General features: G+C 38.6%; 2 protein-coding genes across 2 annotated transcripts in view; both read left to right on the forward strand.

Moving 5' to 3' along the window:
* Acadvl (Acyl-CoA dehydrogenase very long chain) overlaps positions 1 to 1,983 on the forward strand; it is a 31,690-nt gene extending 29,707 nt beyond the window's left edge. The window contains exon 12 of the mRNA XM_080265790.1: positions 563 to 1,983. Coding sequence (XP_080121916.1) covers positions 563 to 700 — 138 coding nt within the window. The 3' untranslated portion in view covers positions 701 to 1,983. The remainder of the gene's footprint in view (positions 1 to 562) is intronic.
* A 7,371-nt stretch (positions 1,984 to 9,354) lies between these two features.
* Positions 9,355 to 16,916, forward strand: part of LOC145391020 (uncharacterized) — a 40,799-nt gene continuing 33,237 nt past the window's right edge. The window contains exons 1-3 of the mRNA XM_080265752.1: positions 9,355 to 9,429; positions 12,992 to 13,121; positions 13,262 to 13,347. Of these exons, the coding sequence (XP_080121878.1) occupies positions 9,355 to 9,429; positions 12,992 to 13,121; positions 13,262 to 13,347 (291 nt within the window). The remainder of the gene's footprint in view (positions 9,430 to 12,991; positions 13,122 to 13,261; positions 13,348 to 16,916) is intronic.

Raw genomic sequence — 16,916 nt, forward strand, 5'->3', positions numbered from 1 at the left:
TTGCCTAGCTCTGGACTCCTCTGCTCCTCATGGGGCAACACTTTATTAGATGATGAATGAATGTAAAGAAAAAATATGCATAGATAGTTAGGCTTGTGATATGATGCCAGGATTCCAGGGGCTTGATCTGTTGGGTAATTTGGTTAAGGAAAAAAGCAAATGTGTACACAGATAAGCATGTGAGGTAGAGCCATGATCCTGGAGAGTGAATGACTGTGTGGATCATGTCACTTGCCATGTTGTCGATAGTTCTGTCGTATGTGCTTTCTTTTTGCCCCATTTTTCTGGATCCCATCTCACCCCATCCATTGGTGGGAAACTGTCATGAAGATGACAGTATATCTCTCATCACTCTTTCCTTCTTTCTGGACTCCACTTTATCTTGTCCTTAGTTAAAGAAGGAAAGGCCAGATGATGTCCTTGGTAATGATGAGAATAGCTGTCTGACTTTCCCACATTCTCTTGCTTGTCTCTGAATTCTGCCTCAGCCTATCCTCAGGTAGGGAAAAAGGTCAGGATGCTAATAATGACAGCAATATTCTAAAACCTTTCTTTTTTCCAGGCCTCAGATCGCATACAGCTGAACCTCACAGCAGTCAAATCCAGTGTCTCCCAGAGCAACTTCACCAGCCTTGCCTCCATTGCGAAAGACCTCTGTGAAAATGGACACATTGTGGCAGTGAGGCCCTTAGGTTTTTAAATATTAGAATGCAAAATGGTAAGGATGGGTGCTCAAAATTGCCCCCTCATGTAGACTCAGAGGCCTAGTTTCTTTTCACCCTGTTAACCAACCCCCTTTGTTTTCGTGGTCCCGTGCATATCTGAATGCGACCCTGGTGGACTGCATCTTGAAGTTGTCTTACACCTGCAGTTCACCATCGTCCTGTTGGGTGATAGGGTGGGAGTTGAGGGATTTTGGTATAGTGAATATATATGCACTGCCTGGCCTTATCTGTGTCACCAGGTAAAGGCATTCCTCATGATCACCAAGGGTAGAGGGTGACCAGAAACAATGGCTTAAGAGTGTACTGTGTAAAATTGAAGTATGACTTGGAAATGGTACAGGGTAATTTCCATGAATGCGTGCCAGATTCATTACCTTGGTCTCCTTTTTATCCATTTTCTAAAAAGTTCACAAACCAATAAAACAGCTCCAAAGAATCTCTTCTGTTAACTATTCTAAAATTGTTTTGTATAAAAACTTTCTGTAAATTCAGTTATTAAGAAATGAATTTAATCATACACTAGTATATTGTACCTTTTGGTATCAGGAGAAACTGTTCCTGAAATAATATGGATAATAAAGACTGATTCTCCCTTTTTTTAGTGAGTTTGTTACTGAATGAAAATTTTTTGCCAGGAAATCATTGTTGTATGCTTTCTTTAGCAATGGGTCTTTCTGGATGGGAATGTGCTGACTGAAAAAGCCTATTCAGCCTTCTGAGTACTTCCTGTATTCAACTGTTTTTAATATAGATGATGGAATTTAATTTTTTGTTGACTTGATGGAAAGTCAGTCATGAAGGCCATTACTTTGCCATTTAACCTGGTTATTTTGAAAACACTCATAGAAGAGGGAACTTGGCTGCTTCTGTACAATGACATCTCGTCTCATTTCGTGCATGCTATTTTTAAACCATTCATTTTAACTTAGGAAAGATCTTTTGGACAGGAGGTGGTAGAAACTGTCTGTTAAACTCTTCATTATGAGAGGTTCTTCCTAAGCAAGATAGAATTGCTTGATAATAACATAGATGAAAAAAAAATATCCATCCATCCATCATCCAATCCTACATTGCCTCTTGAGGGGCGTAGGATCATTGGGCTAAAGAGGTTTAAGAGCCAAGTTATTACAGTGTATTATTGTTCATACTGGGATTTTTCTTTTTATACATATACTGTAGGTATAGAAGATTGATGATGATGATAAATAGGATTGTGAATGAGAAAAGCCTGCCATCATATACAGTATATAAATATATATATATATATATATATATATATATATATATATATATATATATATATATATATATATATATATATATATATATATATATATATATATATATATATATATATATAAATAAATAATGATGAGTGAATGGAAGCATGGCTTATTGGATTGGGCAAATTTGGGCTGTCTGGACATTGCTACTCCTCACCCTGCCCTAGGGTGGGAAAGGAGGTCTGGATGATGATTTATGTATATGTGTGAGCACTGACTGTATATGTATACAGTATATCCACAATCAAGATATGAACATAACATCTATGTTGCCATTATATTTATTTGCAGTCAAGGTATTAATGATAAATAACAACATAAGAAAAAATATGCCCTTGTGGCTGTTTTGTTACCTGCAGTTAAGATGTTTACACAGAAATATATATAATGTGCCTTTATTTTCATAGGTATGATTTCTCTTTCCTTTTAGCACACATATTGAGGTCATTTATTTTGCTTTTATTGTTATCATACATGGACTATACAGTGATTCCTCACTTAACACACTTCTCGTGTTTTTCACTGTACAGCTGATAATATTCTCGGTTCCTATGACTCAAAGTTGAAATAAAGTGTCTGCCATTAATGGGTATTTAACACACTTCACATGTTTTTAACTGTATAGCCATTAATTCTCAGGCTCCAGTGACCCACTCTGTTGAAATAAAGTGTCTGGCATTTGCGGCCATAAAATACTTAGGTTGTCCTGATCGTGACAGTTTATAATGACAATATTAACACTCTCAGGCACTTACATTCACCCACAACGAAGTAGAATAATTTGACGTAAGCTGAAATAGAAAACTGGAGTTGCGATGACCATGAGAGGGTTCATACAATAGTTTTTAGGATCATATCCAATGTTATGTGGGGAATTACTGTACTGTTCATGGCCTTTTTAATTTATAGAAATGTGGTTATATGAATGTTAAGTTAGAAGGAAGTACAACACTATATTAGCATAAGTTATTCTTGCAGTTAAACTGTTTAGAATATAGTATGTATTCAGGATCTATACTCAGCCATATAGCATAGTGGTAGATATTTCAACCGGAGAATGATTTTTGTTTTGTCCTTGCTACTAGATGGCATTTTTTCCATTTTATTTGTTTTTATTTTATTTTATTTATTTATTTTATTACTATATTATTTTTTAGGTGGCATAGAACTAGAAGGTGAGCTATTGCTTCTGTTAACTTCTCTCACCTGAGTTGAATAAATTGTGCAAAAGTAGCAGGAGTATAATTAAAAATATCATACTGAATAGGTTATAATGCAAATACTTGCACTGTTATAAACAGTAACTGTTGTACCTTTGCAATAAGCAGACTATATTTGAGCTTTTAAAGAAATGATGCCACTTGAAATAAGCTCTTGCAGGATTATTTTTTAGCCTATCTCTCAGGAACTTTTTAGTCTGAAAAATCAGGTAACCAAAGCCATATCAAGTTAATGCTAAATATATTTTATTTTTCTGAAATAGTGCTGATTTACAGTAGTAAATGGTAGGTTCCTTATGAGAAAGTTTTAGAAATTGGTAAAATGGTGTTATTAGTTTGTTCTGTTCAGTCTTCCATCTTGGTTCAGGAAAATTATTACCATATGTAGAATTATCTCTCGGCATAACATCCAGAAATGATAATCATGTGTAAAGTATTTTATATTCTTATTTTTCTGTTGATCTTACTGCTTCGATGTTTCCTTCAGATATACTGTTTTTATTTGCTTTCCTCTGTGTACAGTATAGTACTGTATGGCTCACTACTATAATTCTTTTTGGTTGTTTTTCACTGTATCACTTTTCCTTGGAGTAATGCTCCCTCTATCACTTACATCTTCTTTTTGTGTACAGTATTTCATTGTGACCATATTTACTGACTTATTCAGTAAATGTTCATTCAATGCAATTATTATTAACACTGAAACAGCCAATGCAACTTGTAAATTAAGATTATTGATATACAGTATAAATATAGCTCTATTACTGATATGTATGTAAACTGGCTCAGTTGTATCGACAAAGATGTACAGTTTTTAGTGCAATAAATAACTGAACACAGTACTTGAGTGCCTTTCGCTCTTCCTACCCCCCCTGAGTGATTGTGGGCCTGACATATCTAGCTTACAGCCTACTAGCTTCACAACAACAGCAACAATTATAATTTTTTATTTCCTTCAGTCGTTTGTATCCAAGAGTGTTTTTCATCATCATCATCATTATCATCATCATCATGACCTGTTCTATCACCTAAGGATAGAGTAAGGGAGGATCAAGAAAAAGCAAAGAGAATGAAAGTGGGAATTCATTACAAAGAAAAGTGAACAGCACCAGACTTGGTACATTGATGGCTGTTTGGTATAGGGAAGGTTACAACTAACAAAGCTATTCTATCAGCTAAAGACTAGAATAGCAAAGCAGGAAGGCTCCCCCTTCCACACAAATGAACATCATCTAGCAGCAGCCATGATAAAATATCTTTGGTCTCCCCCTACCACCTCACATGCACTCTTCTAGTCAGTTACCTTTTCCGCATCCTCCCTTGATGGCCAAACCATCTCGCAGTATTTCTCTTGATACTTTAAGTCACATCTACATAAACACCACAATGCTCCTTCATATCCTCACTTGTCAGGTTTAACTCCACATTCTCCTCTCAAATAACATTTCCACTGCTCTCACTCTTGATTTGTGCCATTCCAACAGGTTCCATACATTATAATAGGGATCACAGTGCTGTCAAGCAGCAACTTTTTTACTTTCATCATTTTCTGTTCCTTACCATTTCTTTCAGTGAACCAGCATCCTTTCTTCCCTGCTGCACCCTATCATGCACTTCATCCTGTAAACTTCCTTTTTATAATACAGTATTACTTGTATACTTTTCTGCTTTCATTTGTGGAACCTACATGCCATGTTGATGCTGAAGGGGAGGCTGCATGTAGTGATGTAGTGGCATTGTACACCTTGAGTGGAGCAGCTGTGGCATCCATTCAGGTGCCACCCCACCCTCTGCCCCCATTATTTTCCAACACCTTGCCGTGGGAAGGACCCTGGTTCAACCTTCATGAGACACTGTCTACCACAAGAGAGTGCCGGGTCCCTGCACAGTGTGTAATGTGTGTACAGTACTGTATTGTACTGAACCACTAGGACGGCCTCACAGAAGCAGTTGCTTACAAATGGTCGACAGATCTGCTTGGTCAGATAGATCAGGGTTAAGCATGATGACCAATGTACAGTATAGTTTTTTTTTTCTTTTTTAGTCGAAAATTGCCATCTCCTCATTTTGAACGCATAGCTGTAGCATTAACACTAGAAAGATGAGCCATGCTGTAGAGCTACAGCATTAATTGTCCCTTCCTGCAACAGAGCTGCATTAAATTAGTTGCAGAGACGAAAGTCGGGACAAAGTTAAGGTGCAAGAACCATATCAGATTATAATATTCGGACTGTGAAACTCATTACTTTTGTTCTTTCCATATGTCGTTATAGATCCCTCTTGCATCCAATTTGTACATGATCATTGAGAGGTAGGGCCGAGATGATGATGATGATATGATGATGATGATGGTGAGAAAGAGGAGGAAGAGAAGCAAACTTAGGAATGTATCCCAATAATTTACCGTTTTTTTTTTTTTTTTTTTTTTCAGGAAAGATCGGGAGAATGTAGACGATTCCATCTCTTTTGTTCATTCTGCAAAAAGAGGAAAATCGTCATGCTTGTTTTTCTTTTTCTTTTTTTATGTACTCGTATGCCAAGGAGGGGAAAAGAGTGCAAAACTTGCCATATTTTCTTTTTGACCCCTTCAAAGTATACGTTATACCGTCCATATCCAACATATAGGCTAAGTTACGCTGGTAATATCCACAAACAACGACCAACTTGTCATAACTGTGATTTGTTTTCTTAGGAAGAACACGGCAGGGATTTAATCCTAAAGATCTGTAAATCCCCCCATGACGTCAGTGACTCGTCTTCACATCACCACGTGCATCCTGCGGCAGCGGCGGCAGCCGGCACTCGGCAGCCTCAGTGTCAGTGTGCTGTTGGCGCTCCTAATGGAAGGGTGCGTTTCAGTTCTGCGAGTTTGTGTTGAGGTGAATTCTGAAGCAGGTGACATGTGTATCATACGTCGTCATTAACCCACCCCTATTATCCACCAAAGAGATGGGATGACGGAAGCACGTGAGACCTGACAAACTTTTAAATGATCACAGAACGGTTGTGTTGGGTTTTCGAGTTTAACTGTGCAATTGGTTTCTGAAGCAGGCGATGAAGCATTTGTATGACTTCATCACAGCCTTAATTCCCACCAAAGAGGGAACACAGTAGGAGGAAGAAACGAAAGTGAAAACATGTAAGTCGGAGATTAATTACTTCGAAAAAAAGTTAGTACCTCCGGCCAGTTGTCACAGAGGCACGGAAGGGATGATGGAACAAAAACATTTCAAAAGTGTGGCATGCGAACGTAGCAATTAACAGTTATCGTATTCAAACTTGACGCAGGTCCTTAACGTTAACTTAGCCCCATTCAGCTGGAAAGGTGCAGGCAGATTGGATGTCGAATTTGACTAGTAACCATGGAGACTGATTCCTACCTCATAACTACGACTCAGTGAATATACACGTAATGCAACCACGAGATAATAGTAAGGGAGTTACCCAGTTCCATCGGATAAAAACAAACCTATTTTCCCGTAGCGAATGGACACGGCGCGGCGTGACATGAGAATACAATGGTAAGAAATTAACGCTGTTGATAGGGATGTAGAAACTGGCTGTGTTTATTACGAAATAAATATTAGGTATTCAAGACCAGGTTAACGGCTGTCATCTTTTCAATTGTTCTTGTAGGAAGTGTGTTGCAATATTTGAACACTTGTCTGTTTTCCCTTGTACACCCACCAAAAAAACTATCGTTACCTCTGGGTGCGATGATTCTTAAATGATTTGTAAAAGTGGAACTGTGTTCATATGGTACTGGTAGTAATTCAGAACCCTTGGTCCTTATGTCATATTGTATCACACCACAAGGGTAACGAATATACATATATTTTTTTTGTGGGTGTACACAAGACTATATTTATTGTCATAGCGCTTAGCTGATATGCATAGGCCTATACAATATCCATAGATTCTACGGATTTTGGGCCTATATACTATGATGTGAAACTTATTATAGCTGAAGGGTGGTGGAGTGACTATTGTTGACTGGTTAGTAAGATTATTGAATGTGTGCTTTGAGAAAGGTATGGTGCCAGTTGACTGGGCAAGTGCTTGTGTGGTCCCGTTGTATAAAGGCAAGGGTGATAAGTATGAATGTACTAGCTTTAGGGGTATAAGTCTGTTGAGTGTTGTAGGTAAAGTGTATGGTAGAGTGTTAATTATGAGAGTTAGAGAGGGTACAGAGGGAGTGATTAGTGATGAGCAGTGTGGCTTTAGGAGAGGGAGGGGACGCGTTGATCAGGTGTTTGCTGTGAGACAAGTGTGTGAAAAGTATTTAGCGAAAGGCAAGGATGTGTTTTGGGCATTTATGGATTTAGAGAAAGCGTATGATAGAATTGATAGGGAGGCTTTGTGGACTGTTTTAAGATTGTATGGACTTGATGGTAGGTTACTAAAAGGGGTGAAAAGTTTTTATGTAAATAGTAGAGCTTGTGTAAGAGTGGGAAATGCTGTGAGTGATTGGTTTCCCGTGAGAGTGGGGCTGCGACAGGGATGTGTGATGTCGCCTTGGTTGTTTAATATTTACATGGATGGTGTTGTAAAGGAGAATGCAAGAGTTTTAGGTGGTCTGAGTCTGGTAAATGTTGATGGAGGAGAGTGGAATCTGAAGCAGCTGCTGTTTGCAGATGATACTGCACTGGTGACTGATTCAGAGGAGAGATTGAGACAGTTGGTAGAGGAGTTTGGAAGGGTGTGTGAAAGGAGGAAATTGAAAGTAAATGAGAATAAGAGTAAAGTGATGAAGTGTACGAGGTTGATAGATGGTAGGGGGATGAATATAGTTTTGAATGGTGAGTTGCTTGAGGAGGTAGATTGTTTTAAATATCTAGGGTCACATGTTGCTGTGGATGGAAGAATAGATGCAGAAGTGAAGTTTAGAATAAATGAAGTAGGAAAGGTGCTGGGAGGAATGAAAAAAGTGTTTAAATGTCGTTCGCTTAGAATGGATGTAAAGAGAAGGCTGTATGAGGGTGTTGTGGTACCGACTGCATTATATGGGGCTGAAACATGGAATATGGGTGTAGCAGAGAGGAAAAGTTTGAATGTAATGGAGATGAGATGTCTGAGGAGTATGTGTGGAGTGACGCGTATGGATCGAGTGCGAAATGATGAAGTGCGAAGGAGAACTGGAGTTGTTCGGGAGATGGCTGGTAGAGTTGAGCAGAGGGTGTTGCAATGGTTTGGGCATATGGAGAGAATGGATAATGAGCGATTAGTGAAAAAGATAACTAGATCTGATGTGAGAGGTGTAAGACTGAGAGGAAGACCACGAATAGGATGGATGGACAGTGTGAAGAGAGCGCTGGATGCGAGAGGGATGTCTGTTGAGCAAGGAAGAGTGGCTGTGCGTGACAGAAATAAATGGAGAGAAATTGTGAATGAATAAGTGATGACGCAGCCCTGAGGGGATATTCTCCCGCTTTTGGTCTGATCAGCTAGTCAGGTCAGGTGCGGGTAAGGGGATGGGTCTGTTATGATGTGGCAGGGGTAAACCAGTTCTGCTGTCGGGCCCTGCTGTGGATGTCACTGATTGCATTGCGCAGTTGACCCTTGTGCGGTGTGATGCAGTGAGGATCTGTCCGTTCTCCCCTTTGGGGCTAAGATGCGAATAAATGTGTTTGAATGGATCAGTAAATGGAGAGTGAGTCGTCCTGTCTCGGCTACCTCCCTTTCCTTGGGGGAAGCAGCCTAGGTATATAGATAGATAGATAGACCATAGTTATGTGCATTGAGATAGGTAGCCTCTTCATATCCTTTCAGATTTATTCAGAGTTCTTAATATAGTTACATAATTCTGTGAGAGTTGCACATCATAAAGCTGAATAAATTCGTAACTGTGTATGAAACTATACTCACCTTGCCAAGTAATAGTGATGTTGCAATTATAGTAACGCGAGGAAAATTTCAACGATTTTCAGGATGGACAAGCCGTGAGAAACTAACTTTATAACCCATAATATATACAACGATAATGACAGATCTGAAGTGTGTAAAACTGACACTAGAAAAGAGTGAAAACAATATGGCAGTAACAGCGAAACTTAATCTTGGATAACTTCGACATGAACCTTCGCAGGCGGTTGACATTAAAACAAAACAAAAAATAAATAAATAAAAATGGCGATTCTCAACACTTGCTGCTGCTGTAAGTCTGTCAGGAGAGGAAGCTTCGCCGTGGCTGTATATTCCTTCGTGAGTATTATATCAGATTTATCACGATCATTTAAATTTCATGTCTTTCACCGTTTTGATTTTCCTGTGTACAGATGGACTTCAGGTTAGTAGTAGTAGTAATGGTAATGGTAGTAGTAGTAGTAGTACTGTAGTAGCAGAAGTAGTAATAGTAGTGGTAGTAGTAGTAGTAGTAGCAGTATTTGCAGCCCCAAGCTCATCTGCAAGTGAGCTTAGTCTAAAGCTGCAGCCCACTCTCCTTTTTGGATGACAGGGGAGTATAGGTGAGGGACGTTTGTATAACTGGGCAGCTCCACCGCCAGGTTTTATCAGTGCCACCACGAGAAGGCGTCACTCACCAGTATGATTCAGCTTAGGAGAACCCTCGTAGTGAAGGGGCTATAGATGACAAACCCTAACCCCTCCAGGTGGAAAAATTTATCCCTAGTAAGTAAAATCGTCAGGTAGCAGCAAGATGAATAGAAAATACATCACCGGAGTGAAGGATAATTTCTCTCTCTCTCTCACTCTCTCTCTCTTTTGCACCAGCTCACGCCTCCACTTGCTTCCGCTGCTCCAAAGGCTGAGTGAAAACTTTAATTACGAGGAAATGGTCAGATCGGGTTGTCAGGACCTTTTCAACGGAGTCTGTGTGTGTGTGTGTTCTACCTAATTGTTCTTACCTAATTGTATCTTTACAGGAATGAGTCAAGCTCGTACTGTCCCGTGTCTTAAACCATATTTATCGTACATATCCTTAAATTTGTGAATTGTTTTGGCACACACTATTTCATTCGGTAGTGCATTCCATTGATCAATTGCTCTGTTTGGGAAACTGAATTTCCTTACGTCTTTATCACCTCTCTTCTTATGCAGTTTTTTGCAGTGTCCTCTTGCTGATGCTTCTCCATGTGTTAAGTAATCATTTATGTCTATTTTCTCCTTCCCTGATATGCACTTATATAGCATTATCATGTCACCTTTTTTCCTTCGCTCCTGCAGTGTTGGTAGATTCAGTTTATTTAGTCTTTCTTCGTAGCTTAGGTCCCTTAAGCTTGGTATCCATCTTGTAGCGGCCCTTTGAACTCTTTCAATCTTGTCTATATGCTTTTTGAGATGAGGATTCCAGACTACTGATGCATATTCCAGGGTTAGTCTAATGAATGATGTTATTATCCTTCTTAGCATGTCTTCATTTATGTATGTGAATGCTATTCTCATATTTGCAAGCAGTGTATACATGTTCCGTACCTTCTCGCTGATGTGGTCAGCCGGAGATAGTCTGTTATTGATAATCACACCTAGGTCTTTCTCTCTTTCTGATATGTTTAGGGTTTTATTTCCTAACTTACAATCCCAAACAGGTCTTTTTCCACTTTTACCAAACTTGATTACATGACACTTGTCCACATTGAATTCCATTTGCCATGTACTACTCCATTCATGAAGTTTATTTAATTCTTCTTGTAGCTCCCTACAAGAGTCTGTGCTAGTAATTCTCCCTTGTATTTTTGTATCATCTGCAAACATATTCAGATAGCTCTCATTTCCAGTGTTACTGTTTATATCATTTATATACACTAAAAACATGATTGGTGCCAGCACTGAACCCTGTGGTACTCCACTAGTCACTTCTTTCCATGATGAGTAGTTTCCTCTTAGTACTGTTCTCATTTCTCTTTTTATGAGAAAGTCTTGCATCCAACAAAACAGTTTGCGTCGAATTCTTCCTTGATGGTACAGTTTCCATAAAAGTCTTTGGTGTGGTACTGTGTCAAAAGCTTTCTTGAAATCTAAATAGATACTGTTCACCCATCCTTCCCTTTCCTGTATTGTGTTTGTTACTCTGTCATAGTAGCTCAACAGATTAGTAACACATGATTTTCCTTTTCTGAAACCAAACTGTCTTTCTGTTATCATACTGTGTTCTTCTAGATGATTTACCCAAGCTTTTCTTATAAGCTTTTCTAATACCTTGCTTACAACACTGGTCAGTGATACTGGTCGGTAGTTGAGTGGATTTTGTCTATTTCCTTTCTTGAATAAGGGGACAATATTTGCTTTTTTCCAAATATCAGGTAGTTTACCTTGACTCAAGGATTTCTTGAAAATTAAAAATAATGGTTTACTTAACTCCTTTGCACATTCTCGTAACACCCAACATGAAATTTCATCAGGACCACTTGCCTTTCCTCTGTCTAATCTACTTAACTTCTCCTGTATTACTTTTTCTGCTATTTGTATATCTGGTAGTATGTGTGGATATGCATGTTCCACATAGTCCCTCTCAAAATTTTTTTCTTCTGTAAAAACTAATCGGAAATTCTTATTTAGTGCTTCACAAATATCCTTCTCTTGTGTATAGGTGATTCCCTCGTCCGTAATTGATTGTATTATATCTTTTACTTTGGTTTTGCTTCTGATATAGCTGTAAAACAGCTTTGGTTGATCACTACTTTTATTTATTATATCCTCCTCAAACTGTTTTTGGGCTTCCCTCCTTATTCTTGTATAATCGTTTCTTGCCTGTTTGTAATTATTATACGCCCTTTCACTTTTATGTCTTCTGTATCTATTCCACAACAAATCTCTTCTTTCTTTTGATTTTTTACATTCTGTATTGAACCATTTCTGTATTTTCTTATCTGCTTCTTTGTGCTGTGGGATGTACTTCTGGACTCCTATTTCATAAAATTCACAGAATTTTTTATATACAGCTTATAAATCTTGTCCTCATTTTCCCAATCAACTTCTAAGAAATACTTCTTCAGGTCTTGATAATTTCCCTTTTTATAGTTTAGGCTCTTTTTGTAACTGCCATTGCTGTTTACTATGTCATATGCTATCCTGAAGTTATAATTTAGTACTGCATGATCGCTTTGCCGAGTGGAGGGTGATATATTAAACTGTCAGTATCATTTTCTTGCCTAGTAAATATTAGATCTAGCACTGAAGGTACGTGTGTGTGTGTGTGTGTGTGTGTGTGTGTGTGTGTGTGTGTTAAATGTACTCTGTTAATTGAGGTATATATTCCCCAGTGGTATGATGTACTCCAGCATCTGTACTGTATATTTCTTTAAGTGTGTATTAAAATCACGTATTTTCCTAGTCAGATCTTGTCATACAAATGTAATATGCATTGTACTGGAAATCGTGGTGCTGAAGGAGATTATTATTGTGTGCATGTACTTAATATGTAATGTACTCTATGATCCTTGTACTCCTTCAGATATATGCCGATAGAGCTAATGTAAACACTTGTCACATTTGTTTCTCGGTCTGATCATGTACACTTCGTCTCTTCTGTTTCTGTTTCATGACTGATATCACGAAATGGATGGATCTTGATATATTTTTTAAGGAACTATCATGTAGGCTTCTGGTTCCTGCTTCCTAGCATTAAAAATAACAAAACTATTCATTTGTGGTTGATAATATGTGTCTTTGTCTGCTACATCTTCTTTAAGCATCTATAAATCCAGCAGTGAGAAAGAGGGAGGAGAGACGAATGGATTTTTGTATGTAACTGTACTTTGCCTCAGCTGTAACAGTGTGCTCATACCTCCCATGTACTCCCCTTCAGGTGTACTATCTCGTGCTGGCGTGGTCGCTGTGGCAGTACGCACAACATGACTGGCTTGGTGGTGATGATGGTGAGGGAGAGACCAGTACACCAGAAAGCTTTATTATCGGATCACACACACATTATAATGGTAAGTGTAATAACTCACTCTTTCACGTATAATTTATTCTAGACACACAATAGTTCGATTTTGAAGGCAGACGTTGACACTCATCCATCCATCATTACAGTAACGTTGATCAGTTCCCTCATTACCTCCTCCTCTTGCAGTAATCGGGTATCTGGGCTTGGCAATGCTGTGCCTTTCCCTCTGCGGCCTGGTTACCTGCGTTATGTTACTCGTTGGTCTCTGCAAGGTAAGTAACGCTCCCTTCTCGTAGTCATGTTCAGGTAACGCATTTGTCTGTTGGTGTATCTGTAACTTGCAGTCCTTGTTTAGTTACACACACACACACACACACACACACACACACACACACACACACACACACACACACACACACACACACACACTCTCTCTCTCTCTCTCTCTCTCTCTCTCCATTACCTTTTCATGATACTCCACATAGATTCACTACTCCTCACTTCCCAGATCTTAACTGTTTTTACAACCTGGTCTCTTAGTCGTAAATGGAGTCGTAACTTCATTAAGGAGGTCGTTATGGCGGGGTCGTAAGGGTCGGCTCAGGTGGGTCGTGGAGTCTAATGTCGTTCAGTACCATGACGCATTTTTTTCTATGGACTTGTGATTTTTTTTTCTTCTAGTTACCTCCAGACGATTTTTTTCAGGTTAGGAAAAGGCCTCTCGTACTGAAGGGGTTAATGAAGGCTTTATCTAACACCGAATTCGAAAAATCTGTCCATAAGCTAAATTTTAAGAAAGTGAAAATTGCAGGAATAAAATACGAAATTCATCTGATTTCGTGGCTCCAGACTCATTTTACCTGAGCTCGGTGGACTGTAGGCTGAAGTTTTCCCTTTCCTGCGGTCCACCATTTTCCTTTCGGTGGAGAAGATGGAAGGTGAAAGTTTGCATGGCCGGGCAAAAACGTTGACCGGTTATATCAATGCCACCATGTGAAGGCGACCCTCTCCAGTACTAGGTGGTGGTGGAGATGGACACCTTCATGTGGTGGCACTGATATAAGAGGACGGGTTCACTGCCCGGTTATACAGATGTTCCTCATTTCCCTCCCTATCCCCTGAAAGGATGATAGTGGACTGCAGGAGAGCAAGGTCTGCAGTCCACTGGGTTCACGTTCAGTTGAGCCTGGGTTGCAACACTGTTAGTCCGTACCGTAGGAAATAAAGAGGCAGGTCTGGCTTTATTGGTCTCTAACCCTGTTTATCTCGTGTTTGTGTCCCTCAGCCTCTCTCGCCCTATCTTTATTGCTCTGTTATTTCCCCTTGATCGAGCACAGGGTCACATAAACAACATTCCGTTCGATTGTACTATATTTATCGGGCACGGGCAACAACAACATCATCATCATCATCATCATCATCATCATCATCATCATCATCATCAACAACAACAACATCATCATCGTCATCCTCATTCATCATCATCAACATCATCATCATCATCAACATCATCAGCAGCAGCAGCAGCATCATTATCATCCTCGTCATCATCATCATCTCCATCATCATCATCATCATCATCATCATCACTTTCACCATCATCATCAACAGCAACATCGTGGCTGGTTTTACTGTATTTATTCCGAAGCTGAGTAAAATCGTCTGGTAAATAATAGACAAAAAAAAAAAAAAAAAAAAAATAGGATACTGCATTGAAGGAGTAAATAAAAGTTCGCTGTAAGGACGAAATTAAAGTTGAATATATTTTACGTTAAGGTGCCTCTGATGTATAATTTTGAGCCTAATAACACCCTTAATGAGGCATGGAAAATTTTTATATGGGAAGTTTTAGATGCATTTTTATTTTATTTTATATCTTAACGCATTCATTTCACTCACTTATTTTCGTATTTTATTTTTATTTCCAGATGATTTTTATACAGTTCAGGAAAGAACTCTCGCTGTGACTGTTATGAAAGGTGTATCTAATTTTACCAACTCAAAAATTAAAAAAAATAAAAGTTCCAATTCAAAAAAAGAAACAGTCCAGCACAAACATAAATAAAAAATCGAACCCACTAAAAAAACACTAAATGAATAAATATATAAATGAATAAATAGATAAATAAAATCTGTGGTAAAGTGAATATGTAGTTTGGAAATAGGAAGTTCAGAAGGAAAGTTATATATTCAGATACATAATAAATATCATACATTAAGCTCCCCCCGATGTGGTAATTTGACGGTATCATAACCCTTAATGACATACAGCTCATTACGGTTTTTTACATCCCATGAAAGGCCAGCTGGCGGGAGACTAATTAACAGGCTATTAGTAGGGCAATTATAGGCTGTTTGCAACGTTCACTCCTATTTACACTCTCTTAATTACAGTTCAATATGCCTCCTAATTTACTGATTCATTTATACAGTCTTATGCTTAGTTTCATATATATAGCCACATATACAGACTACGTTATACAGTTTTTCATCTTTTCCTTCACTATTCATACTTCCCACTTCGTACTGACCCCATTCACTCTTCGTCTCACACTTCCTAACCCATCCAAGTCACTCTTCACACTTCCTAACTCACACTTGTCACTCTTGATCTGTAATTTACCTTTTTTCTTCACACTGACGTCATACTTATTAATTACACTTCACACTTCATTCATTCTGATCTCATACTCCCTTCATATCACACTTCTTCATTCTCAGTATGTTATTCATATTTCCCTTCAGCTGTTCTTCACCATACAGTTTTGTCATTCATACTTGCTTTTCACACACACACGCACACACACACACACACACACACACACACACACACACACACACACACACACACAAGACATTTGGGTGATTTCTTTCCTAAGTCCTTCATAAAGCCTGATAAAGAGGACTGTTGAAAAGAAGCTTAGGGTATTGACGAGAGGAGAGAGAGAGAGAGAGAGAGAGAGAGAGGCTGCCTGTGTGTGGGAGGAGGAACTGAAGAGGAAACCCTGAATTTTGAAGAGATGGAGGAAAACACGGATGTGTGTGTGTAAGAGAGAGAGAGAGAGAGAGAGAGAGAAAGAGAGAGAGAGAGAGAGACGAATGAAAGGTAATGATAGGCAGGTGCAGAAATAATATATGGAAGAAGAGAGAGAGAGAGAGAGAGAGAGAGAGAGAGAGAGAGAGAGAGAGAGAGAGAGCACTCCCAGATATTCCTACACTCCATTGCATTCACTTTGCCAATAATCTCCTTCCTGAATCTCTCTATCTCTTTCTCTCTCTCTCTCTCTCTCTCTCTCTCTCTCTCTCTCTCTAACAAGGTAAGAGGATCAGAGAGCAAGAAGAGAAAAGTCGGAAAGTTTGGAAATGGAAGTGTGACGAATGGATTGATTATTATTACTATACAACAACAACAACAACAACAACAACAACTACTACTACTACTACTACTACTTTTCCTTTTATGTTTTATGACGATGATGATGATAATGATGACTTCTGCTGCTTCTATTGGTATTATCATTGCACCAAATCAAAGCCTAACTCTCTCTCTCTCTCTCTCTCTCTCTCTCTCTCTCAGAACGCGATAAAATTTTCAAATGTCAAAAAGTTCAGCTCCAACATATTAATTTTTTCCAACATATATATTTTTTCCAGGCCTGTAATACCCATCAACTTTTTTTGTTTTTTTTTTGAATTATCGGATATTTTTAAAAATTCTTTGGGACTAATTTTTAATATATATTTAGAGGGTAAAAATTTTGTTGATATTGACGGTTTTATTTTTTATTTTAATACATCCTCTCTCTCTCTCTCTCTCTCTCTCTCTCTCTCTCTCTCTCTC

Source organism: Coenobita brevimanus, chromosome 16 (genome assembly GCF_032717465.1).
Source record: "Coenobita brevimanus isolate Jiangsu-jjx chromosome 16, ASM3271746v2, whole genome shotgun sequence".
In the NCBI taxonomy this organism is placed as follows: Eukaryota; Metazoa; Arthropoda; class Malacostraca; order Decapoda; family Coenobitidae; genus Coenobita; species Coenobita brevimanus.